Source organism: Astatotilapia calliptera, chromosome 1 (genome assembly GCF_964374335.1).
Source record: "Astatotilapia calliptera chromosome 1, fAstCal68.1, whole genome shotgun sequence".
NCBI lineage: Eukaryota > Metazoa > Chordata > Actinopteri > Cichliformes > Cichlidae > Astatotilapia > Astatotilapia calliptera.
In genome coordinates, this window is record NC_137422.1 from 29,811,394 (window position 1) to 29,838,453 (window position 27,060).

The 27,060-nt window shown below is 38.1% G+C and overlaps 2 protein-coding genes across 7 annotated transcripts in view; both read left to right on the top strand.

Annotated features, from left to right (window-relative positions):
- Positions 1–2,986: 2,986 nt before the first annotated feature.
- On the top strand, positions 2,987–18,385 carry sppl2a (signal peptide peptidase like 2A). 4 transcript variants are annotated; one of them, XM_026172422.2, is made up of 17 exons: positions 3,000–3,199; positions 4,567–4,677; positions 4,762–4,944; positions 6,285–6,374; positions 6,463–6,596; positions 6,900–7,063; positions 7,182–7,278; positions 7,887–7,988; positions 8,174–8,255; positions 8,508–8,582; positions 9,858–9,914; positions 11,379–11,426; positions 12,446–12,545; positions 13,113–13,193; positions 15,034–15,194; positions 17,183–17,216; positions 17,909–18,385. In XM_026172422.2, exons 1-17 carry the CDS (start codon positions 3,146–3,148, stop codon positions 17,947–17,949), a joined length of 1,614 nt encoding a protein of 537 aa, XP_026028207.1. In that variant the 5' UTR covers positions 3,000–3,145; the 3' UTR covers positions 17,950–18,385. The 4 variants fall into 4 exon arrangements, with proteins under 4 accessions (XP_080159541.1, XP_026028225.1, XP_026028216.1 ...); XM_026172440.2 differs by lacking the exon at positions 17,183–17,216 and having other exon boundaries at positions 2,999–3,199; XM_026172431.2 differs by lacking the exon at positions 11,379–11,426 and having other exon boundaries at positions 2,999–3,199.
- Positions 18,386–21,687: 3,302 nt separating this feature from the next.
- trpm7 (transient receptor potential cation channel, subfamily M, member 7) overlaps positions 21,688–27,060 on the top strand; it is an 81,057-nt gene continuing 75,684 nt past the window's right edge. For 2 of the 3 annotated variants that reach the window (XM_080303420.1, XM_080303423.1), the window contains exon 1: positions 21,688–21,869. In XM_080303420.1, coding sequence (XP_080159546.1) covers positions 21,867–21,869 — 3 coding nt within the window. In that variant the 5' untranslated portion in view covers positions 21,688–21,866. The remainder of the gene's footprint in view (positions 21,870–27,060) is intronic. The other variant, XM_026172452.2, reaches the window with a different exon arrangement.

Genomic DNA, 27,060 nt, shown 5'->3' on the forward strand with positions numbered 1-27,060 from the left:
TGAAGTCTATTTACATGCAAATATTTATGTATATATGAATAGAAGTTCATGCTATGGCTGCTTAAATCTGAAATATTTTAAACTCAAAACGCACTGAGAGCAATATCACACACAGTCTTTACCTAAAGCAGTGGTGCAGTAGCCATGCAGTAACTGAGAGAGCGTTTTTTAAAGTGACAGATTCAAAATAAACACCTCGGGCCACAGTTGCAGCTGCTGGCTTCTCAGTCAGGGTCAGACGAAGGAAGCAGCTGCAGTGTTTATCTTTTTTTTAGATGCTGCTGAGCTCCAGGGATGAGGGAGGAAGTCTCCTTGTACACCTGTAAATCAGTTTCCATGTGGTTCATTTTTCCAACAAACAGGAAAAGCACATTAAGCCATTAAGTTATCATTGCCTGCAAAAAAACAAACAAACATGTTGTTGATGTTGTGATAACAAATGAAAGCAAATTCATATCAAATCCCATCATAAAAACTGTGAACCTTGAGGGAAATCTTACAAAAGCTGCTAGATACTGCCGACATGATCTGCCCTCAAACTAGCTGTCCATCTATCTACAAGCTCTACTATTGTTTTTATTCAGCTGGTTTTAAAGGTTTAAGATTCATGTGGCAAAGGCAGATGTGTTTGAGATATCTGGTTCCATAAGCACTTGACTGTACATACAAGCACTGACACTGTTATTAACTAACTGGTGCTGAGGAATACGATGTAACAGGATAGATCACCATTAAAAACAGAGAGGTAACGCTTATCTTGCTTACTTAAAAGTGCCAAGCCCCTCACAAACCGTAGCCTAATCTAATTCTGATTATAACTCAAAAACCATCTTCTAACCAGACAGTACAAACAATGGATGCAACCACCCAGTGGTTAGGAAAAAGCCAAATGTTTTCTTTGACACCATCTTCATATTTTATTACCCAAAAGGCTAAGCGAGGTCTGACTGCCTGATCAGTGGCCAAAGACTTGAGACTGATAAGATGATCTGAGTCCAACTTCAATTCAATTCAATTTTATTTATATAGCGCCAAATCACAACAAAAGTCGCCTCAAGCCACTTCATAGGTACAGAGAAAAACCCAACAATCATATGACCCCCTATGAGCAAGCACTTTGGCGACAGTGGAAAGGAAAAACTCCTTTTTAACAGGAAGAAACCTCCAGCAGAACCAGGCTCAGGGAGGGGCGGGGCCATCTGCTGCAACCGGTTGGGGTGAGAGAAGGAAAACAGGATGAAAGACATGCTGTGGAAGAGAGACAGAGGTTAATAACAGACATGATTCAATGCAGAGAGGTCTATTAACACATATGGAGTGAGAAAGGTGACTGGAAGGGAAAAACTCAATGCATCATGGGAATCCCCGGCAGCCTACGTCTATTGCAGCATAACTAAGGGGGGATTCAGGGTCACCTGGTCCAGCCCTAACTATATGCTTCAGCAAAAAGGAAAGTTTTAAGCCTAATCTTAAAAGTAGAGATAGTGTCTGTCTCCCGAATCCAAACTGGAAGCTGGTTCCACAGAAGAGGGGCCTGAAAACTGAAGGCTCTCCCTCCCATTCTACTTTTAAATACTCTAGGAACAACAAGTAAGCCTGCAGTGCGAGAGCGAAGTGCTCTAATAGGGTGATATGGTACTACAAGGTCATTAAGATAAGATGGGGCCTGATTATTCAAGACCTTGTATGTGAGGAGCAGGATTTTGAATTCAATTCTGGATTTAACAGGAAGCCAATGAAGGGAAGCCAAAACAGGAGAAATATGCTCTCTCTTTCTAGTCCCTGTCAGGACTCTTGCTGCAGCATTTTGGATTAGCTGAAGGCTTTTCAGCGAGTTTTTAGGACATCCTGATAATAATGAATTACAGTAGTCCAGCCTGGAAGTAATAAATGCATGAACTAGTTTATCAGCGTCACTCTGAGACAGGATATCTCTAACTTTAGAGATGTTGCGCAAATGGAAGAAAGCAGTCTTACATATTTGTTTAATATGTGCATTGAAGGACATGTCCTGGTCAAAAATGACTCCAAGGTTCCTCACAGCATTACTGGAGGCCAAGGTAATGCCATCCAGAGTAAGAATCTGGTTAGATACCATATTTCTAAGATTTTCAGGGCCGAGTACAATAACCTCAGTTTTATCTGAATTAAGAAGCAGAAAGTTAGCGGCCATCCAGGTCTTTATGTCTTTAAGACATTCCTGCAGTTTAACTAATTGGTGTGTGTTACCTGGCTTCGTGGATAGAGCTGCGTGCCATCTGCATAGCAGTGAAAATGTATGCTATGTCTTCTAATGATGCTGCCTAGGGGAATAATGTAAACAGAAGTGGTCCTAGCACTGAACCCTGGTTCTGTTGATATCTAATAAAACCCAGGAAACAGGTGCTTTGGACATAAATTGACTGCAGTTTTTCTTTGCCTTTGGTTACAGTAAAAACAAAGAGGCAATTTTACAAGAAAACAATTGTCAAATTTACAACCAAAAAAAAACATTATTGTGAGCAAATTTTAAAATATGAAAAATGAAAAAAGCCAATTTGCCAGACAAATCTGGAAAAAAAATATGCTAATTTATGTAGAAGAATGCAAGATTACAAGAAAAAAATGCCAATTTATGAGAAGAAACAGGACAAATTCATTAAAAAAATTTATAAGTAAAAAAAAGCTGGGTACAAGGAAAGGGTAATTGCATATTAATAAGAAAACAAAAGCAAATTGATGAGAAACTATGTCACATTTATGAGAAAATATCTGGTAAAAATAGAAGAAGAAAGTTGTCTTTTCTTAACTTTGAAAGAATTAGAGCTCTGTTTTAAACACTGGCCATTATAATTTATCTGCCACTTATTATTTAAGTGAAAGAAACTTAACTTAAACGTCTCCAAAGTTACACGGTGCTAAAATCGTGGTTAGTACGAGGAGTGTGTGCGTGTGCCATATGTGTTGTTGTTCTGACGCTTTGGGGTGAAACAGAAACTCGCGGCTCAGCAGGTTTATGTCACAAGCCGATACAGGAAGTCCCCCGGCAACTACTAGCCAGCTAAACCACAGCCATGATGGAACAGCTTATGGGGTAGAAAGTGTCGTCGTGCCGTAAAGAAGTGATTTCATGTTGTCTGGATAGGTAAAAACGAGTGGTAACAAGATGGAAGGAACTGTCGCAGTCGTATTTTTGTCGCTCCTTTGTTTAGCGTCGGAGGTAAGTTGGTGAATGTTGATAACTAGCTGTTGACGGGCCTGATAGCCAAACTTACCGACGAAAAAAACGGTCAGCTGTGACTGTTAACGTTTTGAATAAATGTTGAGCATGTAGTCGGCAGACCGTGTTAGTCTCTATCTCAGGGATTGTGTTTTCTTGTAATACAACCGTTCAAACTGCGGTTAATTGTTAGCTCTCGTGTTCATTTCAGTTAGCCTCAGTGCGCTACGACACGGAAAACTGTTTTACTGCTCTGCTGTTAGGGTAAGGTTGTTTTAAAGAAAGCTGAAGTAAAGATAGATATAACTGTGCTGGCCGTTTTAATCTAATTTTACCGAAACCATGGAACTTGAAGACGGTGATTTCCGCGACGTCACCAACAAGGAAGTGTTTACGTTTGGGTGAGCAGATCACAGCGCGGGTGTTCATGTGGGACTCTATACTAAAGCTGACAAGTGGCATGAAACTTTGAGATATCTAACTTTGAGAGTACAAAATAAAGTTTACGGATTACTGTGACAGCGATAATAAAATAAAGTGATTAATAAGTGGCTGGGCTAAAATCCAAGTCCCCTCTCTTTAAAAAAAATGTATAAAACTTTTAAAGGAAAAAAAATCATGAGATCTATACCCCAATGTATGAGCTAAATTTATGAGAAAATAATGTAAAATATATGAGGAAAAAAACTTTCTGATAAATGTCAAATTTATGGGAAAAAGTGGCAGATTTACAAGAAAAGCTGGCAACTTTTCCTTCATGTGTCCTATATAATATTAAAATATTTGTATATCCTAACATACATGGGCTGTTGGGCTGTTGTTGTTGAGATTTGATGGTGATAGTGTTGGAATGTATTTAAATTAACCTAGTTACTTTTAATTAATTATCCTATTTCATTAATAGGATGCTGTAGCATAAACTAACCCAATAAGCATTAGCAGATTTATAGTATCATCTAGTAGGTTGTAGATCTCAACACAGATGATGTAAGCATTGATGGGTTTTGTTTTTGTTTGTTCGGAAATGGAAAAGTGATGAACAAGATCCATTAGCTGGGGGAAAAAAATTGTTGTTCTTAACTCTCCAAATGCATCTGTGTGGGCAAATGCTTGAAGTACTCTTCATAAAAAATAGATTATTGCACTTATGAATAGTTCAGAGCATAATGTGATTTTGATACCATTTTATACCATATTTTGTATTTATTTGTATTTGTCCCTTGGCTCAGTGTGAATGATTTATGACAAGGTACTCAATGAGCCTTAAGTGTGTTGAACATGGATAACATTTTACTGTCAAAGCAGGGCTGGGTTCAGATATTTTCCATATGTAGTGTATCAAAGGGGTACTATTTCTTTCTCAATAGATAAATGGCCAGGAAGCGATCTCGCATATTTCAAATGGAGATACAGAGAGGGAGTTCTGCATTGTTCACAATCACTCTTGGACCCCACTGGCACAGTCACTGAATTCTGCAGTAAGTTTTTCTATTTTACAGCTCTTTTGGTTTTGACACCTTTCCAAACACTGTCTTACTGTAAGTGTTAATGGACTTTTTCAGATGGAGTACCAGTTGGTGAATATGACTTCCTCTCTGCTGTGTGACAGCTCAGGGATCAATGCATCTTCAGTAATGGGCAAGGCTCTGGTGGTGATGAGGGGCAACTGTGATTTCAGCCAGAAGGCCCTTATCGCTCAGGGACTTGGAGCGATGGCTTTGCTCATTGCCAGCAATAAAACGCTGGTAAGATGTTAGCTTGATTAAGCTGATTTGAGATCTTCCTTTAATTTTTTTTTTTATGGTTAGTTATTATTTCCTCTTTGCTGCTTTTGGGTGATCAGAGAAGTGCGCTAGACAAAGGCGTGATTCAGGAAATGATACAGATGTGGTGTTTCTGTGGGGATTTCCATCTAAAAATGCTTTATTGCCTTGTGAAATAGTTTGGTGTCATTGTAATTCATTCATCTGTTAACTAGACAATTTGAAATTTTATTGATTAATTTTAAATTATGACATGAATCTGCTTTATGTCTTCACAAACAGATACCTCATATTAGAGTTGCTGTTACAAGGCCGACACCCAAGAGCATACATGTGTTGTTCACTTAAATTTAACTGAAGTCAAATTTTAATAACATTCATTTAATCAGGAGCTCCCAGTGAGATCTAATCCCTTTCACACGCAGGACCTGCCCAAGTTTGCACCCATACAAATTTAAAATATGTAAAAAATGCAGTGTAAAAACAAGAAGAAAAGCCCTGTCTCCTTTACTAAATACCTTATAATGCTTTCATATTTAACAATAGATCCATCCATCCATTCGCTTCCGCTTATCCTTTTCAGGGTCGCGAGGGGCACTGGAGCCTATCCCAGCTGTCATAGGGCGAGAGGCGGGGTATACCCTGGACAGGTCGCCAGTCTGTCGTAGGGCCAACACACAGGGACAGACAACCATTCGCACTCACATTCACTCGCACATTCCCACCTATGGGCAATTTGGATTAAACAGTTAACCTATCCCCACAAGCTGCATGTCTTTGAACTGTGGGAGGAAGCCGGAGTAGCCGGAGAGAACCCATGCAAACACGGGGAGAACATGCAAACTCCACACAGAAAGACCCCGGCCTGATGATGGAATTGAACTCAGGACCTTCTTGCTGTGCGGCAACAGTATATTTATGTTTAGATCTTCCTGCAAATGTCCAAGGTGACTAGTAACAGAAGAAGTAAACTGTAAGCTTACCCAGTGTTGCTTTATTGAAAAATATACGCCAGTGTTGCATCCTGTGATCGGTGATCACCAATCCACCAAATCATAAAGAGTGCATTGAGTCTCAAGACCACTAATACACATCTGCCCTGTACTTCTGTCCCTGCACGAACACTTTCACAACAAAAGCAAGCGGTAAAACTGATACTTCTACCACCTCACAAAAAATTAAATTCTATGCAGTTTAATTGATCTAGAGTCAATTTATTAAAAAAAGTCTCATCTCGAAGTGTTTTTTGTTTGTTTTATTGTTGCTCTATTATACTTGAAACATTCCCAAATCACTGATAATATTTATAAAAATGTCTTCAGACAATCCCATCAGCCAACGAGTCGGAGTACGCGAAGGTCAATATTTCTCTCGCTCTCATGAGGTACAAGGATTTCCTGGAAGCTTGGCAGGTCAGAGAACTTTTTCTTTTTAATAAATCCTTTAATATGTCTTGTTTGAATCTGATGACCATTTTTAACTCTTTGCATGCGTCCTCAGGTCTTCGGGAATGAGATGCAGGTGAAGCTGTATGCTCCACCTTCCACAAAGATCGATCCAAGCATTGCAGTCATCCTGCTGATTTCCATTGGCACAGTTGTTTTGGGCGGCTACTGGAGCGGGGCGTGTGAGAGGTGAGATTTTTCAGTATTATACAGCTGTGAGCTGAAAACTCGTGTCTGTAATGATGTCTCATTAAAAATAAACCAAACATAGCAGAAAACACATTGATTTATATATTTTTTTCATATGCAGTCAAAATATCATTAACTGTGTAATGTCAATTGGTGATAATGATGTGAGCAAGTGACATTTAAATGTACTCTTGCTGAGATCATATGTATTGCATTGCTTCACATTTCATTCTGCCTGATGTTGTTTTGTTTCTTCTAATTCAAACACAGTTCAAAGAGGGTTTTTTTGTTTGTGTGTTTCAGGGAACGGTTGAATAGCGGTGCGTCTGGAGGAGGAGGAGGAGGAGGAGGAGAAAGCAAAGCAGACAGTGGAGAGCTTTCACTGTACTCTCCTCTCAAAGTGGTTATCTTTGTTGCCTTGATGTGCGGGATGCTCGTCCTCATGTACTTCTTCTACAAAGTTCTCGGTTAGGGTTTTGTTGTTGTTGTTTTTTTGTTTTGTTTTTTTATCAGTTCCTGGTTGTTTAACAGAGTAATTTTACCTCGAGTTTTGGTGATATGATCTATTTATTTATTTTTCTCCAGTTTACGTCATTATTGTTATCTTCTGCCTGGCATCTGCCTCTGCGCTCTATAGCTGTTTTGATGCAGTGATGGACAAAATCGGTTGCGGCACTTTAAGGTATGAGCCTCAGACTTTGGAACCACATTAAATATACACCACATCATTGTAGTTACAACATTAAATAGATATCAGACCTTTAGAGAGAGTTTTTACTATTGACTAGTTCCTGGCGACTAATTTTGAGTGAGATATTATTTTGTTTGTATTGAAAAACCTGGGGAAATTACTGCGTTAAAGTGACGAAAAGATAAAAATTAACGTATAGCAAATTGGTTGAATGTACGGTAGGTCAGTAAAATGAGGAGCTTAGCCATGTAAAAGTTAAAAATGAATTGTGAATTTCTCCAGAAGTCACAGAGGGGGGGGATGCTGTCGTTGAGTGAGTGGTTCACACAAATGGTGAGATAAAATAATCTAGGCAGAAGGGGGAAATTAAGTACTGCAAGATCCAAGTGATTCATGGATAGTAAAGGTCTGATTTTTGATGTGTTACTAACATTTAAAAAACTTTTTTTTTTCTGTTTTTATATTAAAAAGACCAGTGGTTTAAAGCTTGAAAAGCTTCAAACAAACATCAGCGTTTCGGTGAATGTGTGCAAGAATTTTACTTGTTTTGTTTTTGTTTCTTTGTTTCTACCTAAATGTGGCTCTGTGTCTTTTTCCAGGTTCTCTGTCCGGAATTGGAACTTTTCAGTGAGGTCTCTCTTGTTGGCTGCTGTGTGCATTAGCATTTCTGTGGTCTGGGGAGTGTACAGAAATGAAGACAGGTACACATTCACAGTCCTGTCAGTTTTCAGACATGGTTACACCACTGTGGTGGTGAATTTCTACAACACTGTAGGTTAAAATTACCCAGAAAATTGTAACAATGTTTATGAGACAGTTTATCCTGAAATAGCTACATTTAAAGTAATGAAAACCCTAAAGTCAAAGAGGTCTTTATGTCTTGCAGATGGATCTGGATTCTGCAGGACCTCCTTGGCATTGCTTTCTGCCTCAACTTCATGAAGACAATTTCACTGTCCAATTTCAAGGTATTTTTTCTTGTACAATGAATACTTGCACTGTAGTTGTTCTATTTATACAAATATATATTTGTTCATATTTATCAACACTTCCTGTAAGAATGGCAGGCAGTTCTCCATTCCTAAGAATTTTTGTTTTTTTCCCGTCTTTGATATTTGATTAAAAATGTTATCACACTCACAAAGCTTCTAGCAGATTTCCTCACATGGAGTTTTGAGCCATGTAGTTGGTGATAATTTTTTCTTTCCAATTTCTCGAAGATCTGTGTGATTCTTCTGAGCCTCCTGCTTGTATATGATGTCTTCTTTGTTTTCATCACTCCTTTCTTCACTAAGGTATGTTTATCTTTATTTTTGTTTTTTATCTGTATCTTGTTGCTAAAGCAGTAATGTTGTTATTGATTTTTTTTTTAAAATGAAGTTTTTGCTATTTCTCTGCATTTGCTGCTCTTATTGCCTCAAGGTCTGACACATTTGAGAATCCACTCATCAAATATTAGTTATACACTGAATTAGTTATTATTTTTTAATATGAAGTGAACCCTGCACACAAATTGATATGTACACCTTGGATGTTTTGTCTATTAGCAAGTTTGTGCACAAACTACAAAAATATCACCCTAATTTAATAAAAATTAATGTAGATGTGTGGCATGGAAAAGGGAATAATACTTTCTTATAGTTGAACCTTTATTTAACCAGGAGCGTATAAGCTGAGAAAGCCAAAAGTAAGTTTACTAATAAAACAAACAAGAAATTCCACAAAATAAGTTTATACATATAAAAAAAGTCAGATGCAGAAACATCTAAAAACGTCAGAGCTAAAACATTTAAAACTTCAGAATAGAGTCGTCTCAGGCAAAGAAGTAGCCATAAGGTTTATATATATAACATTGGCAGCCATAAGAACAATTAAAAATGACTTGAATTTATTTAGTTTGACTACCTCTGTGAAATTCTGTTGTGGATCTGATCTGAGGCAGAAGGAATTTCAGCTGTACTGAATTGAGGCAAAGTCTAGTTGTACTAGTTAGATCACTGGATGCCATGCCTGGATATAGATAAGTGAATCTTTACGGTTCAGGAATGCTTGAGCACAGTAGTGTGAGTGGTCCACAGGCCTGAGCATAGATTTTCACTTTTTCGTCAATGACAAACTGATGCTCTGCAGGAGTGCTTTTCAACAGCAACAGTCTACGAAAGAGGGTGAGCGAAACAAACTGAAGTTTACTCCGGTTTATATGAGCACAAGCCATAAGGGGAGTGGGGATGTATAACAGTCGTGCTCAGGCGAGGCAACTATGTCTAGTGTGAGTACACTCTGTCTAAATTTTGGTTTAGATCTAGATCTTAACTCTGAAACTTCTGTCGGTGCTGTGCTTTTTGGAAATCGTATTTCCCAGAGGAACCCACCCGAGGGATTAATAAAGTTCTATCTAATCTAATCTAATCTAATCTAAGATCGCTTAGACAACATGAGATGAGGCATTAGCTTTTGCACTCTCTGAGGGCCTTTCTGAGGATATTTTGCTCTGGTGTTTTAGTATGATGTTATTTCATTTTCATTAAGTAATTTGATATGAATGCTTGGCATCTCCCCCTTTGCCACAGAATGGAGTAAGCATCATGGTGCAGGTTGCCCTGGGCCCAGATGCATCTGGAGAGAAGGTAAGCTTCCTGCATTGTTTCCCATCTTGAAGGGGAACTCCACCAAACTGTTTTTAGGGCTATTGTTAATTTGGAAAAAAACCCCAATTTTTTTCTTCACAGCTGGCTTTATCCATATCCAAGTCTGACTGTACTGATGTGAATGCAAAATCTCTTTCACATTATGAGAGAATTTCTTCAAACGTGCGCCATAAAGACTAGAAGGTCACTTAGAATTTTATTTTTTTTTATATTTCCCATCCATGGAGCCAGACTTGTCTTTTAAACTGGTCTTGAGCAAAAATTCTCCAGGGTTTCTAAAGGTCTGCCAAAGTTTTTCTTTGGCCATTGGCTGATTTTTCACTCGTTTTCAGGGGAATGTTTATTAGGTTACTTAACACTGACCGATGAATAATTCAAAGCTAAAAAAAAGATGAACCTCTGTGTCTACGCTTAACAGACAGCTTAGAAAAAAGGCTGTTGGAAATAAAGTTATTAGCTAAAAACCATATCTTAGCATGGTGTGCAGAGCGTCCTTAAAAAAATTAAGGAAGCTGAACAAGTAGAGAAGAAAAGAAGAAGTAACAGACTAAAAATATCTACCCTCATCAGATACAGTAACTGTCTAGAAGCAATTCTTAAGAAACAGGAGAAAATGAGACGAAGCTGAGGTATACCAAATTCACAAGTGCTGGACTGAAAATCAGTGGCAACAGGTCCCATTGGGTGTTAAATCCAAATGATCAAAATGTACAAAGGAGGTCAGGAGGGAGGGACAATAGTGAATGTCTGCAGCCATCTGTAAAAGGCAGCAGAGTTTCTGTCAGAGTTTGGGGCTGGAGCAGCTTCATATTTCAGCACGAGAATGATCCCAGCAAACACACTTCCAACACAGTAAAAGCACACCTGGATAGAAAAAACACACAGTGGAACACTATTAGTCATCGATTGGTGTCCCCAGAGCCCAGACCTCAAAATTATTGAGGGAATGTGGGATCATCTTAACAGAGAACAAAAGAAAAGGCAGCCAATACCCAAAGAAAAGCTTTTTGTCTTGTTCAAGAAGCCTAAGAGTCCTGGTTCAACCATCATGGAATCACTTCAACCATATTTTTTCATTTTCCTAGCAAAATATAAAAACATGAGGGCTAACTCAAGACTTTTCACACTATTGTATACATAAAAATTCACAGCCTAATTAAGGCAACATTTTATGTCTAATGGACAAACTAATCTGCATTGTAACTCTTCTTTTAATACTCAGATTCACTTGTATAAATTTGGGTTCAGGAAGTGGGTTAAAAAAAAAAAATCACTCTTTACCAGAGTCACAAACGGAGCACTATAAGATGGGCTTGGTGGAACTCCCTTACACGTTTGTTATGGCTTCATTAACAACCCAGCTGACATGGACTGCTTGTTGTAGATGCCCTGAGGGGAACAATAGACTAACTGTGCACTGGGGTTGGGCGGGTTCTGTCTTAGACACAAGGTGTGGAGATCCCCGCTGAACCCCAGCCTCCCTCTGAGAAAGTAAGGCTTGACTTGTTACCCATCCACTACTTTTTCCTTTATTGTTTGGTTTTGTTTTTGTTGTAATGATAGCTGAGGTGGGTAGAGAGGTATGGTGGCAGTTGATTTTTAGTCTTTGAAAGAACAAATTTTACATTTTTATTGGGTAAATGTGTACATATGTTAAAATGTGTACATATATACATATGTTAAAATGATAAAAGGTTTATATACGTGTATCAATATGCATGTCTGTCATGCATGTCCAGAAGGTGGTTAAGAAGAAACTAATATGATTAAAAATATCTTTTTGGCACGAGAAAGATGTGGGTTTTTTTTTGTTTGTTTGCAGCAAGTAATGTTGTGAGCTAGTTATGTGCACACGCATGTTTTTGTTACAGGATATTAATAAAAAAGGTGCATGGTGATGGGTGCTTATAAGTTACCACATTTTCCAGTAATATTGCTTAAGAAAGATTAGAGCAGCAGTTTTACAGCTCATTAATTAATCAGGAATGCATTATTTTCATACTCCTTGAGACAAATTGTTTTGTATTCTTATTGATTTGTGTAAAAATTGCCTACACACATGGTGACTAACTTTTTTTTTTTTTTTTCCTTTGGTTTTCATTTTTTTATTTTACTAAATTCCTGAGTGGGTTTGCTTGTTCTCAATCTTATTGTGGAAAAAATAAAAGTGGGAGGTAAGATTTAAGAAGTTCAGTTCAGGTATTACAAAAACACAATACAGACAACAATAAATGATAGCAGTCCTTTTGTTTAGAGCTTCGTTCTTTATGTCTACGCAGACCGGATGGATTCTGAAATATGGAAATGAAAGATTTAGCTGGAAATGTCTGTGTATCAGAAAATATGCAAAGTAATCTACAGCAGTGTAGAAAAGTGTACCTGCTATAGGTTGGATTCAAGTAAAGCTAAGGGACGGCCGTCAGATTAGGTGGAACACAAAGACACTGAACAAGATTTCTGCTGTTGGCCTTTTTGTCATTTTTAGCATCTGTAATGCTTCATTTTCTCAGCTTCCTGTGGTGATGCGTGTCCCGCGTCTCTTAGCTTGGGCTCAGAACCTGTGTATGATGCAGTTCTCCATCCTGGGTTACGGCGACATCATTGTCCCAGGTAAGGATGTAGACGCTCTCACAGTTCACCTTTACACCACTGCTTATATGTGTGAGCATTTCTGTGTACAAACATTAGTTAGACATATGAAGCAATTCTTAACAATGTGTTAGATTTTGTTTTTAATACAAATAAAGGTTGTTTAAAAAAAAAAAAAAAAAAATTATATATATATATATATATATATATATATATATATATATATATATATATATATATATATATATATAATATATATATATATATATTATATATATATAATTTTTTTTTTTTTTTTCTTTGATTCAAAAACACAAAGAACAAAATAGGAAAACTAATTTAAAATTGCAACTTGATAGCAAAATGTTAGGGTGCTTACTCAATAAATGCAGAGTCCGTGGTTTGAGTTTAGCCAGACTCTTCTTTTGATTTCATACGTCTTCAGTTAGTCTCTTTACACCATTAACTGTAAATGGGGGGGGGGGGGGGGGGGAATGAGTTACTAACCCATACATACAGGATTTCATACTGGATGATCTAAGTGTAATGATGAGTGGCTCTCACCCTGCATTGTTGTTGGACCCACAGGTCTTTTGGTTGCCTACTGCAGCAGGTTTGATGTTTGGATCAAGAGCAAGAGGAAAGTCTACTTCGTCAGTTGCTGCATAGGTATCACACATCTGTTATCATTTTGTTGGGTCTGTCATTAATTTTCATGGATTTAAAAAACAAACAAACACACACAAACACAATGTCTTGTGTGTAAAGTCATTGAATTTTGTGAAAAGGGGGAAAATATTCAGATCGGGGTTTGATTTTTGCCAAACCCCGATCTGTTTGAGTGAATTGCTGGTTTAAACGTACACCATTTCTTTTCTTTTCTTTTCTTCTTTTCTTATCATATTGCATATGATCAGTCATTTGTATTGACTGCCAGGACTGAACTCACGTTCTTCATATTGAACTTCATGCAATGTCACGCAAACGCTTATGAGCTCTTTTTAGTTTTATTACTCATAAAATGCGGTCTGATCTTCATCTATGTCAACATGACTTAACTGATAACACGAGAACATTTGTACATTTCATGTCTTTATTACACAAACTGAGAAATCATTCACAGTGCAGGCTGGAAAAGGCAAGTGAACTCTTGACTTACGTGACTTGTAGAACCTCTTTCAGTCACAACGGTCTCCATTAGAAATTCTCAGAATTGCAAAATGTTTTTTTTTCCCTTTGTTTTTTTCCCCCTGGATTTTTAATGCTGTGTTGTACCAATGCAAACACACTACCTCATTCACTTGGTCTCTGTTATCTCTTTGTTATACATACATATAAGCGCACAAAGCAAAAAATAATATTGCATAGCAGTAATCTATAATATTTAATAGCACGATAATGGGACTGTGTGAATGCATATTTCCAACATTTAAGTGGTAATGTTTTTTCAATAATGTTTACAAAAAGCCCAGACTCACCCAATACCACTGCATCTTACTGACCTTGTTCTCAACAGAGTCAGTGACAACCTTGCTCAAATCCAAAGTCCTGTTGGTATACTCATCATGTTCTTCTCTCTACTTCCTCTTTAAAATTGGCATACCAAACATAATTTATTGTGTCACTGCACTGACGAAGTATTTTATAAGAACACGTGCAAACAGACCGTGATGTTCCTTTCACCGTGGTGTGCAGCTTGGATGACATTTACGTGTTGGTGTGCAATGCCTTATACCTCCAAACAAGATTTATTTATTTTTTTTAGCTTAAAATGGTTCAATAGTTGGCCACAGAGCATTGTCTAAAAGTGGACTTTTGCAATCTTCATCCCACAGTCTGAAGATATGATTTTAGGCGAATGATGATCCTAAATTGGTCGTGGTGTGAATTTGAGCATGAGCCCCACAGCAAACTGACTATCTGTCGGGTCTCCAGCCCTCCAGCCCCTGAACTGGATAAGTGGAATAGAAGGCCTTTAGAAATACTTTACAGGCTTTTCCAGCTCATTACATCTCTGTAATTTATCTTTTGAACATTGTTGACATTGAAGTATAATTCAAACCGAGTAATCTCTCGAGGATAACTTTATTTAAAAAAAAAAAAAAATTACAACCCTTACTTCAAATGTCATCTTCTTAATTGGAGCACATGAGTCAAAGACAAGTCGTTAGCACAACTTTTTCCAGCTTGAACTGTTGATAACTACCTAGTTTTACTATTGAATACATGAATATAGCTTTTATGCATCATTTTGTTTGTTACCATTTTTATGACCTGCAAGTTCAATTCTCTGTACTTTCAAAGGGTTCACTTGTATTTAGCTGCAGTTTTACTTTTTAGTCTTTGAGGTTTATTAGCTGATGTAGTAATAAAGTTTTATTTACAAGTGCACTGAATTAGCTTTTTACTGAGTCTCTTTTCACACTTGTCAACTGAAAGGCTGCCATATAAAGCCAGGTGTAAGCTTTAAGTTTACCATATCTCTTTCCTTCTTCATATTTCTTTTTAGCCTATTTCCTGGGAATGATACTGACATTCATCGTGATGTTGCTGTCAGGAATGGGACAGCCTGCTCTGCTTTACTTAGTGCCCTTCACTGTGATAACTTCTGCTGTGGTGGCAGGCTGCAGGGGGGAGATGAAGCAGTTCTGGGCTGGAACCACATACCAGGTGAGAGGAGGAGAGGGAGAATTGTATTGGTGTTTTTCTATTATTCCAAAAAACGTCATTCCTCTTGTAGCTGTCATATTTGACTGTCAATACCGGTTCATTAAAGAAAAAAATCTGTCAACAGTTTGCTCTTTTTAAATCCAGAGGACGGAATAAGAAGTGTAGTCACAGACTACGTGATTATTAATAATTTACCTTACTAATATGGAAATCCTGACATGCTTTAGTTGTAGGCTGTCTTTGTTTACCATAATGAAATGACAATCCGTTAAAAAAGGAGGAAAAGGGAAAGATCACTTGTTAGTTTTCCTATGTGTTCCTGTGTTAGCTGGAGTTCTTGGAAGAAAACTTGACTGTTTGCTTGCTGGATTCTTGCAGAGCGAGTTTTTCTTGACTGGTAGCTGTTTTAAAACAAACAGAAAAATCTTGTTTGCTGTCAGCTGGAGTTCCATAGCATGCATCATTTCTAATATGCCTGTCAGCGGTTCATATACAAGTCAGCTGTGAAAAAAAACTGGTCTCACCTGACACAGCAGGCTGTTCAAAAAAAGTGCTTATATTATATTGAATTGCATGCTGGCCTCAAAGAATGCTGTTTATTCCAGGCTATTTTCCCTGTTGTCTAACTGTTTCCTGACCTTAAAAATATGTGACCCCCGTTGTGACTGAGAATGGTTTTAACTGGAACGGCTGCTGGCTTAAATGATGGTAAATGTGAAAACAATGATGATTATCTTTGCATGGATTTCTGTAAACTCTGACCTAATATACAATCCAAAAAACATGCATATTAGGTTAAATCTAAGTTGGGCATATTTGTAGATATGAGTGTAAATGTTTGTCTGTCCTTATGTTTTAGCCCTGTGATAGAACTCTCCAAGCTGTTCCCCGTCCCTCACCATGAACAGGCTCCAACCATTTGGTGACCCTGAATTGGAAAAGCAACTAGAAAATGGACATGATGTCTATAAATTCTGTTTTCCAGACATGACACGTGGAAATTTGCGGAATACTGTAGCAGTGTTATTCAGCTACCTCTCCTGTTAATCTCAGTGATATTAGACTAGATAAACATATCCAGCAGTTCTGATCCAACTTTAAGGTTCATTCTGACTAAAATCTGTAACAGCTGGAGATGGTGTACCAAGCAAAAAGTATTTACAATATACTGAGAAATACATAATAAACAGAGAATTAAAAAGAATGACAGTAGAATCAAAATTAATGAAATGTTGGAGAGCAAGAATAAATTAAGCCTGCTTTTGAAGGAACAGAAGAAATACACCAGTTAAACTGGAAAGGATAATGAAACCAAGTGTGTTTTTAGTTGAGATTTGAGTACTTAATGAGGTTGACTCCTTGGTCTTAAATGGATCGTTTTTACAGTGAAAACCAGTCTCCTTCTTTGAACTATTAAAAGCTGTTGATCAACTGACCCAAGCATATGGCATGGCGCATAAAATGATAACAAATCTGATAGATAAGCCGATTGTAGCTTATCTAAGCTGATTGTTGCTTATAAGATGATTGTTGCTTGTGATAGACGGGACCATGCAATCACTAAATATAGAAGCAACTCAGCAGGGTTCAAGGATGTTAGGAAATGGTTTTATCGTTTGTTTAATGTTTGAGCTTGTTAAATCAAAAGAATAAAACCAAGCATCTAAACTATACCTTTAGTTCTGAGATTGCCTTTATGATACAAAGACAGCCATCAGTCAAAACTATAACTTGAAATTTATTTCTCACACGAGAGAGGCTTATTATGTTTGAAAGGTTTAGGGAAATCCATGCAGCCAATATGAAAATATCTGTGGTTCTCACATTTGCCATCCAGACATTCAAAGTCATCACAAAACATTAAACTTGTAACACTCTGGCAAGGCTGGGTGAATGTGTGGGCGTGTGTGTGTACGTATGTCCATGAGAGTGAGACACGCACAAACTGTAAAAGAGAGACAATTCTGACCTGGCTTCATTTTCACCAGGTCTTGGACTCATCCAGGGAACCTTTGCTGCCAGGTGTGCTTCCCTCCAAACCCCAGACCTCTCCCCTGCAACGCTCCTGTCATTAATGTCACTTACTGCAGTGCCTTATTGTCTCTTATCAGCTTCTTTATCACCCTTTGTTTTGACATTTTAACTCCTGATTTCCAGGGTCAGTTTGATATTTAAAGACAAACTACACATTAACTCTTTTAAAATTCAAATACATTTTAGGACAGAAGTTTGAGTGTGAAATAATACACCATTTTAGCCATTAGGTGTCTCCAGTTGACTGAAAATAATCTTTGATGTGTCTAAAGTGACTCACAGTGATATGATAAAGTGGACTTGTCTAAAAGCTGTGGCCCTGGAATGACATTAACTTATTTCCTTTTTTTTTTAGTTTTTTGTTTGTTTTTGTCCTTTTTTGTTTCCTTTTCCACTCTCTGCTCATTCCAGCTTTTTTTCAATGGACAGGATTTAATAACTGCCTCATCCTTCATGCAGTTCCCAATGTGTTCATGTTGCCCTTTGCATGATTCTGCTTGCAGTTGACGTGGGAGAGCTGTGGCATGAATTTTTGAATGCATTATCTCTGTTGTTTGTTATTAGTAGAACAAATCATATATGCAGCTTGCATTATAAATTCAAATGCTGCCTATGAGTCTGCCTTTCTTACTAAACTAAAAGATTAAAGTAAACATTAACATGTCTTTCCTTTTCTTTAGAGAAAAGAACTGACCGATCCGTAGACGGCGAAAGATGCTGACTTACAGTGTTGAATATGGACTCTCTTCTTTGTCTTTTTTAAAATCTCAATTTAATTTTACATTTGCAAAGCAAGGGAACACATGTTATTGATCAAATGATCCTTCAAGCAGTACATTTTGATTGATGTGAAAGGTAAATGAATGCTGTGTAGATGCAACTGAGATATTAAAGTGATTAAAAACACATGCTTAGCGCCTGAAAGTTCTGTCAGGTTCACTTTGAGAAAAACATAATGACAACTTTGCCTTGGTGATGATTGAGAATAAGAACGCACTTTATAATATTCAGCTTGGCAGTTGTTACATCATTGGGAATGGGTTTGGGCTTTAAATTACTTGTAGCTATTTTGATAACTAGGGTTTGTGTGTAACCTGTTTGTAAGATGTGATTTCTTTCGTTGCCTTATATTAAATAAAAAAACGAATTGTATTTCATGTTCTTGTCTGTAGCTTTCTGATTTTTAATTTGTGACTTTTAAGTGAACAAAGTCTTCCTATAGGTGAAGTGCACAACAACCCCAGTTCTGTGTGTGCGTTTGTGTGTGTTAAATTCTTTAACAAGAATTTTAGCATATTCTTGTTAAAATGTAAGTTGCTGTTGTGGGGGAAAAAACATAAGCCAGTATATATTTCACAGGTTTTTCCCACCTTTAATATGACCTATAACCTGTACATTTCACACAGTGCTTGGGTTGTTGTTCTGAAAGGTAAAATTGCTCTTCCACGTCAGATTTTTAGCAAACGCCAGATGATTAGAGACATGAATAAAACATAAAAAAAAACAAACATAAAATCCTAGTAGTGTTTTTTTGTTTTGTTTTGTTTTTTTGTTTTGTTTTTTTAACTGTAAAAACCACAGACGTGTTGATTAAATTATTTTTATAACTTTAAATGCTAATATAAATTGTACATTTTGAAAACTTACACACATTTTGTAAACATATACAACTATTTATCAACAAATGCAGCAAATACACCTGGTGTTTTTTTTTGTTTTTGTTTTTATTTTATTTTGTACAACCATTTAAAAATATTACTATAATGAAAATGAGAGAACAATCAGGTGTCTTAATAAGATGCCCCACAAATTATTTGTGCCAGTAAAAAAAAAAAAAAAAGTTTGTCTGCCACAAGACAGAGGAGAACACCACAGCAATAAACCTGCAGGCCTAACAACAGGAGGTGTATCACACCTCTTTTCCACCTGGAGACAGCATTTGCATTGCAATCTGCCTTTGTAAATGGACTGATTCTTATATAGCGCTTTTCTACTCTCCTGGAGTACTCAAAGTAAGTAAAACATTCCACATTCACCCAGTCACACATGCACTTTCTTCTAGACTTCTGCGTGCTTCCTAACTACATTCATACACATTCACACTCCGATGTTGCATCGGAGAGCAACTTGGGGTTAGTATCTTGCCCAAGGATACTTGACATACAGACTGGAGGAGCCAGGGATCGAACCACTAACCTTCCGATCAGTAGGTTAGTGGTTTGTCACAGTCATTAGTGCCCTCACTGACACACAAAACAAAACAACGACTACATAACAGACTAACTACACACTCCACACTAAACCTCACAAATCTCTCACATCTCAAAACTCGCTATCGATATCGCTCTGTCTCTCTCTTTCACTTGCTCGTTCTGTCTCTCTGCCATCACTCCTAAAACCTTCCCCTAGTCCTAAACAACCAAATCCCACGCGTTGACTTTTTAAAAAAGAATTGGTCGACATGCTACATTTTTCCACCAGTAGGAAAGAGGTGGCTATTTTTTTTCTTTAGTGTTTTTGTGCTGTCCTTAGAAAATGCTTTAAAAACAAAAACACACAAAATGAGACAATAGTATTTAGAAAAAAATGCTTATATATATTTTTTTATCTTAACTCTGGATTTAGTGGTCTGTCATTAAAATTTAAAAACCGGTGTATACTTTGAAGTCTGAACTTTCAACACAGGCTGAAATAGAGACTCAGCGTGGCTGCAGCTTATTGGAGCTTAAATCAGTTATGTGATTTGGAGGTGCTGTGTGTCCGTGGACCCCAAAAGGTTAATAACACTCACCTTTATTCCATTTCCAGAGTGCACCAACCAACCACCTGTGTGAAATAGGGCTGGGTATTGTCACTGATTTCTACGATCGATTTGATTCCAATTCACAAGGTCCTGATTCGATTCGATCCACGATTTTGATTCAATTTGAATTGGGGAAATTTTGTCTCAGACAGTCAGAAATATTATAATTCTGATCATTTATCAGTACTGACACTTGTGAGACTTCATCAGAGGTGTAAGCATCACAGCAGATGCCAAAGTACCATGTCAAAGTACCTGAGGATAAAACAGAAAAACATTAACGAGATTTTTCTGGCCTGGCTTTTTATAGCAGATATCCTTAAAAATATTCTGCAGTAGAACAAAAACAAAAGAAAACCATGCATCAACATATGAACATTACCTGATGCTGCTGAAGTGAAGCAGAGCAAAGTTACAGAGGTTTGATTAGAGACACAGCTAAGTGTTTTGCAATGTGCCATCATTTTAAAAAGTTTACATTTCTTCTGCATTGAACAGCAGAAATGGCGCTTTCTTGTCGGAGGTCATTAAAAAAACACTGGCCCACAGCGCTGTACACAACGGTAGACAGGTGGGTAATAAGAAAGCAAATAATGCAGAAAATTTTGATTTTTAGATGAGAAACTGTTCTTAAAGTACACTTAGAGAGAGCTGTGCAGGAACTGTGATTTTATTGTGGTGGAAGCAAAACAGCAAAAGTAAGAGGAAATTATCAATATATTCAGTTTTAGAATTTATAATCACTTTTAACTGTAACTATGCTCAAAGTGCTTATGCTATCTTATTTTAATAAACAACACTGTCATATGCAAAACTAGAGTAGCACTTGTGGTGGCAAGAGATGATTTTAGGATGGTACATGCCACCCCATGCCACCCTTCTAGATCCACCCCTGCCCTGGACCCGGTTCTTCCTAGTGATGGTAAATTTGATTCTTTTTACTGAATCGAGTTTTAATGAGTCACTCACCAAAGTGAATTGGATTTTTGAGTCATTTGATTCACTGAGTCAGTTGACCAGAGAGTGCAAAAAATGTGTGAGATGTGTGAAATGTATGATTCAGCACAGGAAGGGAGGGGGTGAGTAGCTCAAATGTGCTGTTAGCATTGTTAGCAGAGCGATGCTACTGTGAACCAAGGAGCTATTGTTTTGATGTGAGCTTCTACTCAGGGTTTTTTCTTCCAGTTCAGAGCAGAAATTTTTTTGTTAAGATACTGGATGTTGTGTTTTTCTCCACAATTTTAATTATAAGCTAGATATATTGCTGCTAACAGCAACAGGGATGAGTCAGTTGGGCTTGTGAATCATGATTCATGAGTCAGTAAAGTGATTCTCGAGTATTGAACAATTCGTTCATGATTCGCGCATCACTAGTTCTTCCTGTGGAAAGGGAGCTCTTCCGCCCCAACATTACCAAGAGCTTGCTTAAGTGGGATTGCTGGATGATGGGGTTGTAGGGTCTTTATCTTAAAACGTCTCGCGACAGTTGTTAATACGGGTTTGCACTATATGAATAAAACGGAATTTAATCGCTTTAGCGTACGTCGTCACCTTGTGGCGTCTTCGTAAAAACAGAGGAAATAAAACAAAGCGCACATGTGGCTGCTGGCTCCGCCTCCGCCACGTGACAATGAGCTGGCTGAGTCAGCCGGCTCGTCATGCAGCGTCAGTCTGGAGTCGCACAATTATGAAAAGGCAACCTTCCGTTGGAGCTGCACCCGAAGCGGATCTCTCCAACGTCTACCGGGCTTTCCTTCCAAGGCTAACTGAGAGTACCGCTGATAGATGGATAAAAGCCACGACAGAGCTCTTCCTGAGTCTCAACGGTGAAGAGAATGGTATGTGAAGCTCTCCGGGTGGTCAGCTGCCACCCCTGGGTTTTATGTTCTGGTTAAATTGACGCGGAGGATCATCGTGACTGATCGAGGTTTGAGTGGCAGGTTCCCCCAATGCATGCTGTCTCCTGCCTGGTCAGGTATCCAGCTGGGGTCGCGGTGACGCTTTGCCGTTTTTCCTCTTTAATCGCTGCATGGCTGTTGAGTTGACACATTGTAACGTGAAGGTAGTGTGCGAAGAGCGCACAGTGACACATCGTCTAGCAAAGAAAACTCCAAATCACACACGGGCGTAACGTTAGGAGGCTAAATAGCTAGCGAGCTAGCGCTATACTAAGCTAACAAGCTAGTGGAGCAGCAGCAGTAGTGGTAGCTGGCCGATATGAGCAACGCTGTCTTTGAGCTTTTCTTCACCTCACGATCATTTAGACCTGATAATATCAGCTAGCACTTGTTTAAGACGTTTCCTTTAGCTGTCTCAGATGTCAGACAAGACACGCTGTCATTACCACCAACAAGTCAATGCAACCCTGAGTGGCTGCCAAGTCTGCGCAGACGTGCCAGCGTCAGGAAAAGTAAAGTGGTGTTGAAATGCTCATTTTATTAGCTCAGGTTTTGGTGAAACGCCTGTATTTCTGCTCATGTTGGGCTGGACCTGAACGTTTCAGGCCTGTTGCAGTCATTGTTGTGGTTTTATTCCTGGAGAGAGTCAGAGAGACGGGGAGGAAAAATAACATGGAATTGGTTTAAACAACTGGGTTCGAGCCGAGCGCGTGCGCGACGACTATTAAAAAGTCGTCATCAATGGAGTGTCGATTCTAGGATTCACCATGGCAACCGTAGAGGAGAATGATGTCCTTGGTAACGTCCGCTGGACTTATATCTGTTTGCGTATTTCTCTGAATATACTCGTAATGTTTTTCGTGCGTTTAAAACCTACAAGGGCCCTCCAGAAAGTATTAGGGTCACATAAAAAATATTTTATTGTCATTTCACCTGTACAGGGAAATTGTATGTTATCTTAATTCAGACATCAAAGAAAAAAAAGACTTAAATAATCTACAACAATATACAAGATATTTTACTTTTATATTCTATGAGCATTGATTGCCAGATTGATTCTCTTAAAAAATGTGTTTATTGTTTTTATGTCCTGGATCATCTGCTAGCCTACGCTCAAACAGAAAGTGTCCACTGTTGGGATTCATCTTTTATGATGATCCTGTTGGTTTTTTTGAGGTAATGGGAACTGTAACGATCTCCTAAGGAGGGCGTCTGATGATCTGCTTAAACCCTTTCGTCTTTGCAACTGAAGCTGTCAGAGTAGACAGACACACACACACACACACACACACACACACACACACACACACACACACAGTAATAATATAATATGCCCTCTTAGGAGCAGACGTAGAAGGACATAAGCAGTTTTTGGGTAAGGTGACTCTTTCTGGTGATCATCACGAAGTAAAGTATGTGTTGGTTGTTTTTCAGCTTTGCAGTTTTTCAGTTTTTACTCTCAGATTTTCTGCTTTATTTTCAAAATGCAAATGAAATATTTTTTAAATATTTTATTGTAGAGACTCTAATACTCCGTTTGAGGGTTTTGGCCTTCCACCAAAGAAAAATCACCAGGACTGTGATTAAAATATATTTAACCAGCATTTTCTTAAAGTCCAGTTTAATTTACCGAACTTAAAACATCTTTATTGTTAAAATGCTAATGATAAAAGGAAAACATTGTCTTCTGTTTGCCAGAAAAACGCTATAAAATTGTCGGTCCTACACACCCTAAAATACCGTTAACATGTTAATTACAATTCTGTATTTTTTATATTACGTATTTAATGATTGGACTGCAGTATTAATAATAAGCCTGTTAAATTATACTGTCACACCGTCAGCAGCATTGAAAGTTTTCATTCCTGGTTTTGGTCTTGCTTTTACCTTTTATTAAATTTTTTTTTAAGTTCCTCATATTTGTATCCAATCATAGTTTCTTCGTTTTGTAAGGAGAAAAATAATCTACACCAGGGATGGGCAATTATATTTTCCAACGGGCCACATCAGAAACTGGAACTGTTGTACTGTGTAAGTTTACAAAGAGATAATATTGTTAAGCTGAAGTCAATTCTGCTCAGTATTATTGGTCCAACCCTCCAGAACAGTCCCGAATTCTCTTGTGGTTTCTTGGGAAAATGAATTGCCCATCCATGTTTGTGATTTTCATCTTATTGCGCATTGACGTATTAAAATAATACACCTTTGTATGACTACCTAACATGATACAGATGTTTATCATTAGTGATGTCAGATATCGAAAATTCTGTTTTGGAAAGAAGGGGTCAGCACAGAGACTACAAGCCCATTATCATCAATGGAGCTCCAGTGGAGAGGGTGCAGTCCTTCAAGTATCTTGGTGTTCACATCACCTCAGACCTGACATGGGCTGCCCACATTCAGGTCCAGACCAAAAAGGCTAGGCAGCGCCTGTATCACCTACGACAACTGAGGAAGTTCAGGGTCTCTCCAAAGATCCTCAGGATTTTCTATACAGGCGCTGTGGAGAGCATCCTCACACAGAACATGACATCGTGGTTTGGGAACAGCTGTGTGAAGGACCAAAAAGCTCTCCCCCCGCTTCAGGACACCTACACCAGGAGATGCCGGACTAGAGCAGCGCAGATACTGAAGGACCCGTCCCATCCTGGCAACAAACTGTTCCAACTTCTGCAATCTGGTAGAAGGTTCCGCATCTTCCGGGCAAGGACAGAGAGACTCAAGAGGAGCTTCTATCCCCAAGCCATCCGTGCCCTAAACACACACACCCGCCCGCTCACATCATCTATAATTGACTGAGACAGGACTCTCTTCCAGACACTCTAAACCAAGGCACAATGTACATTTCAATTCCTTTAACTTTAAATATGTTTATATTGTCTATCCTGTAAAATAGTCAGATGTCTATTCATATTAATGTACAGAATTCACCTGCTAGCTGCTACTACTGCACATTCACCCAGTGTATATACTATATGTATGTGTATATATATATATATATATGTGTTCTTCCTCTACACACCCCCCCCCCCCCCCCCCCCCAAAATTTTGCACATGTCGAGGAGCGTGTCAGACTACATTTCACTGTGTGTTATACTTGTATAACTATGCATGTGACAAATAAAGAACCTTGAACCTTGAAATGTTAAACTTTCTTCTGTTTCAGGCCCCTGGTATATTGACAGAATCTCCACCTGTCTATATACACAAGAGCTGCCTTAATGGTCTTGCCATCCCCTCAGAGAACTCGTTGACAGTCTTACTATTTAAATTATATGTATTTGACTAGGAATAAAACCCCACCCAGAGGTCCTAATCATGGAGTAATCAATTGTCAATAAATTATTCTCAGCCAGTATTAGTACAGTTGCGTTAAAATAGCAACCTGGCTGATATTCATATACTTTTCTTTTGTTCCTGTCTTTGATCCAAGGAAAAAAATAAATAAATATATATGAAAAACAAACAAAGAAAAACTGTTGTCATGTCAAAACTGGTCTAATGTAATGGCTAAAAATTATACCATATGTTTTCGTATTCAGCTTTCCATACTCAGCTTTGATTATTATGACTACACGATTTGGGTACTTATAGTAAACTTCATGTAGTCATAGTTGTTAGTTTAAATTATACTCAAAACAGTGAGTTTAAATCTGCAGGTAGGTGATTTGGCACAATGACTTTGCTGTACTCTGAGAGCAGTGATATAATGTAATGCAAATTAATTTGGCTTTGCACTCATCATGTCTGACAGCTGCTGATTTGATAAAGAAGACCTTCCAGCAAGCAGGCTGAGTGTTTTACCTTGTTTTGGAATGAAAAAACATAGTTTTCTGCGTTTTGTCATCAACAAAACCAAGAGTTTTCACTGAACGTGCTGTCTGGAATGCTCCCTTAAGACTTGCCCAAACATGTGTTTGCAAGTTGTATTTTTTCCTGTCTGTAAAACCACGACCTCCCTTTTTTCCAAGAACTTGATGGTACTTCTCGTACTTTTCCTGTGAAACAGAATGACGGTTCGGGGTGGATGTAAAGAGAAGAAGTGAAGCAGAAACAGCTGTGAATTAGCCTTGTCCATAGTTTTGTTGGTACTCAGAAGGGAACATTGACTATATCAACACAGATATGCTATGTCCTTGGATCTTACCTGTTTGAGAATGGTTTAGTTTAGGAGTCATTGAAATGGTTAAAAATGTCATCCACGATTTATAAACATCCATGTTACATCTACTTTTATTTATCTACTTTTATTAATAATAGTTTTTTTTATATCTACACTGCAGCTGTCTTTAACTTGTAAGTTTTTTTCGTATAGACTGCTTGATGTCCAGTATTGCAGGAAATAGTCTGGTGAATTCACTACTAGTTAGTCTGGTTTAAGAAGATGACCACTATTTTCAAATGTAGGACCAAAGCTAAAGTGAAACATTTCTCCTCCATGTTAGAAAGCACAACTTAAGGCAATGTCTTGTCCTGATTCTACTGATATTTTAGAGCTTTGTGCAAAAGCAGCTTGAGATTATAGTAGCCTGTAGTGTGTCTTTTACCCTTTACTTTCCTCAGTGTTGGCCTGAGCAGGTCACACGCTCCATCTTACCTCTAGATGATGAATTCTGCTGTGCTGCTACTCTAAACAGTGCAATTGTAACTGTTAGTTTGAAACAAATGCCATTTCATTATAGACGTGAGCTCAATCTCTGATAGAGTTTTGTTATTGCTAGTAGCAGACTGTTACGTAAAGTTAGGTGGTTTAACTTTAGCTTCAGTTTTGGCTTAGAGCTGGTAGAAAATGGTTTTGCGTCACTTTGTTATGGTCTGCAACAGACTCGAGCTGTATTTGTGTTACTGCATGTGTGTTTGAGTCTGCTGACTGACTTTTGAGTTTATCTCACACTACATTTGCACCACACACACACACACGAAAGCACATTTGAAGATGGCAGATAAAGTTTTTTCCACTGGCACAGCACTGTGCAGGGTTTTCAAACTCAAAAATAGTAGCAGTCACAACTTGTGAATTTTTGTGAATGGAGTGTTTCTCTGTAGTATCCAGCTGACTGCTTTCACTCGTGTCACTTGTACAGCTTGTGGCCCATTTCTGACTTGTGGGTGCTCCAGAGTTCCCCGAAAG

What these genes read in the sequence shown, in the direction of transcription:
- sppl2a (XM_026172422.2), top strand. Translation starts at nt 3,146, where the DNA reads ATGGAAGGAACTGTCGCAGTCGTATTTTTGTCGCTCCTTTGTTTAGCG. An exon ending in GTGTACAGAAATGAAGACAG is followed by an intron (nt 7,989 to 8,173) that starts GTACACATTCAC and finishes TATGTCTTGCAG; the next exon opens with ATGGATCTGGATTCTGCAGG. An exon ending in CAGATGCATCTGGAGAGAAG is followed by an intron (nt 9,915 to 11,378) that starts GTAAGCTTCCTG and finishes GTTCTGTCTTAG; the next exon opens with ACACAAGGTGTGGAGATCCC.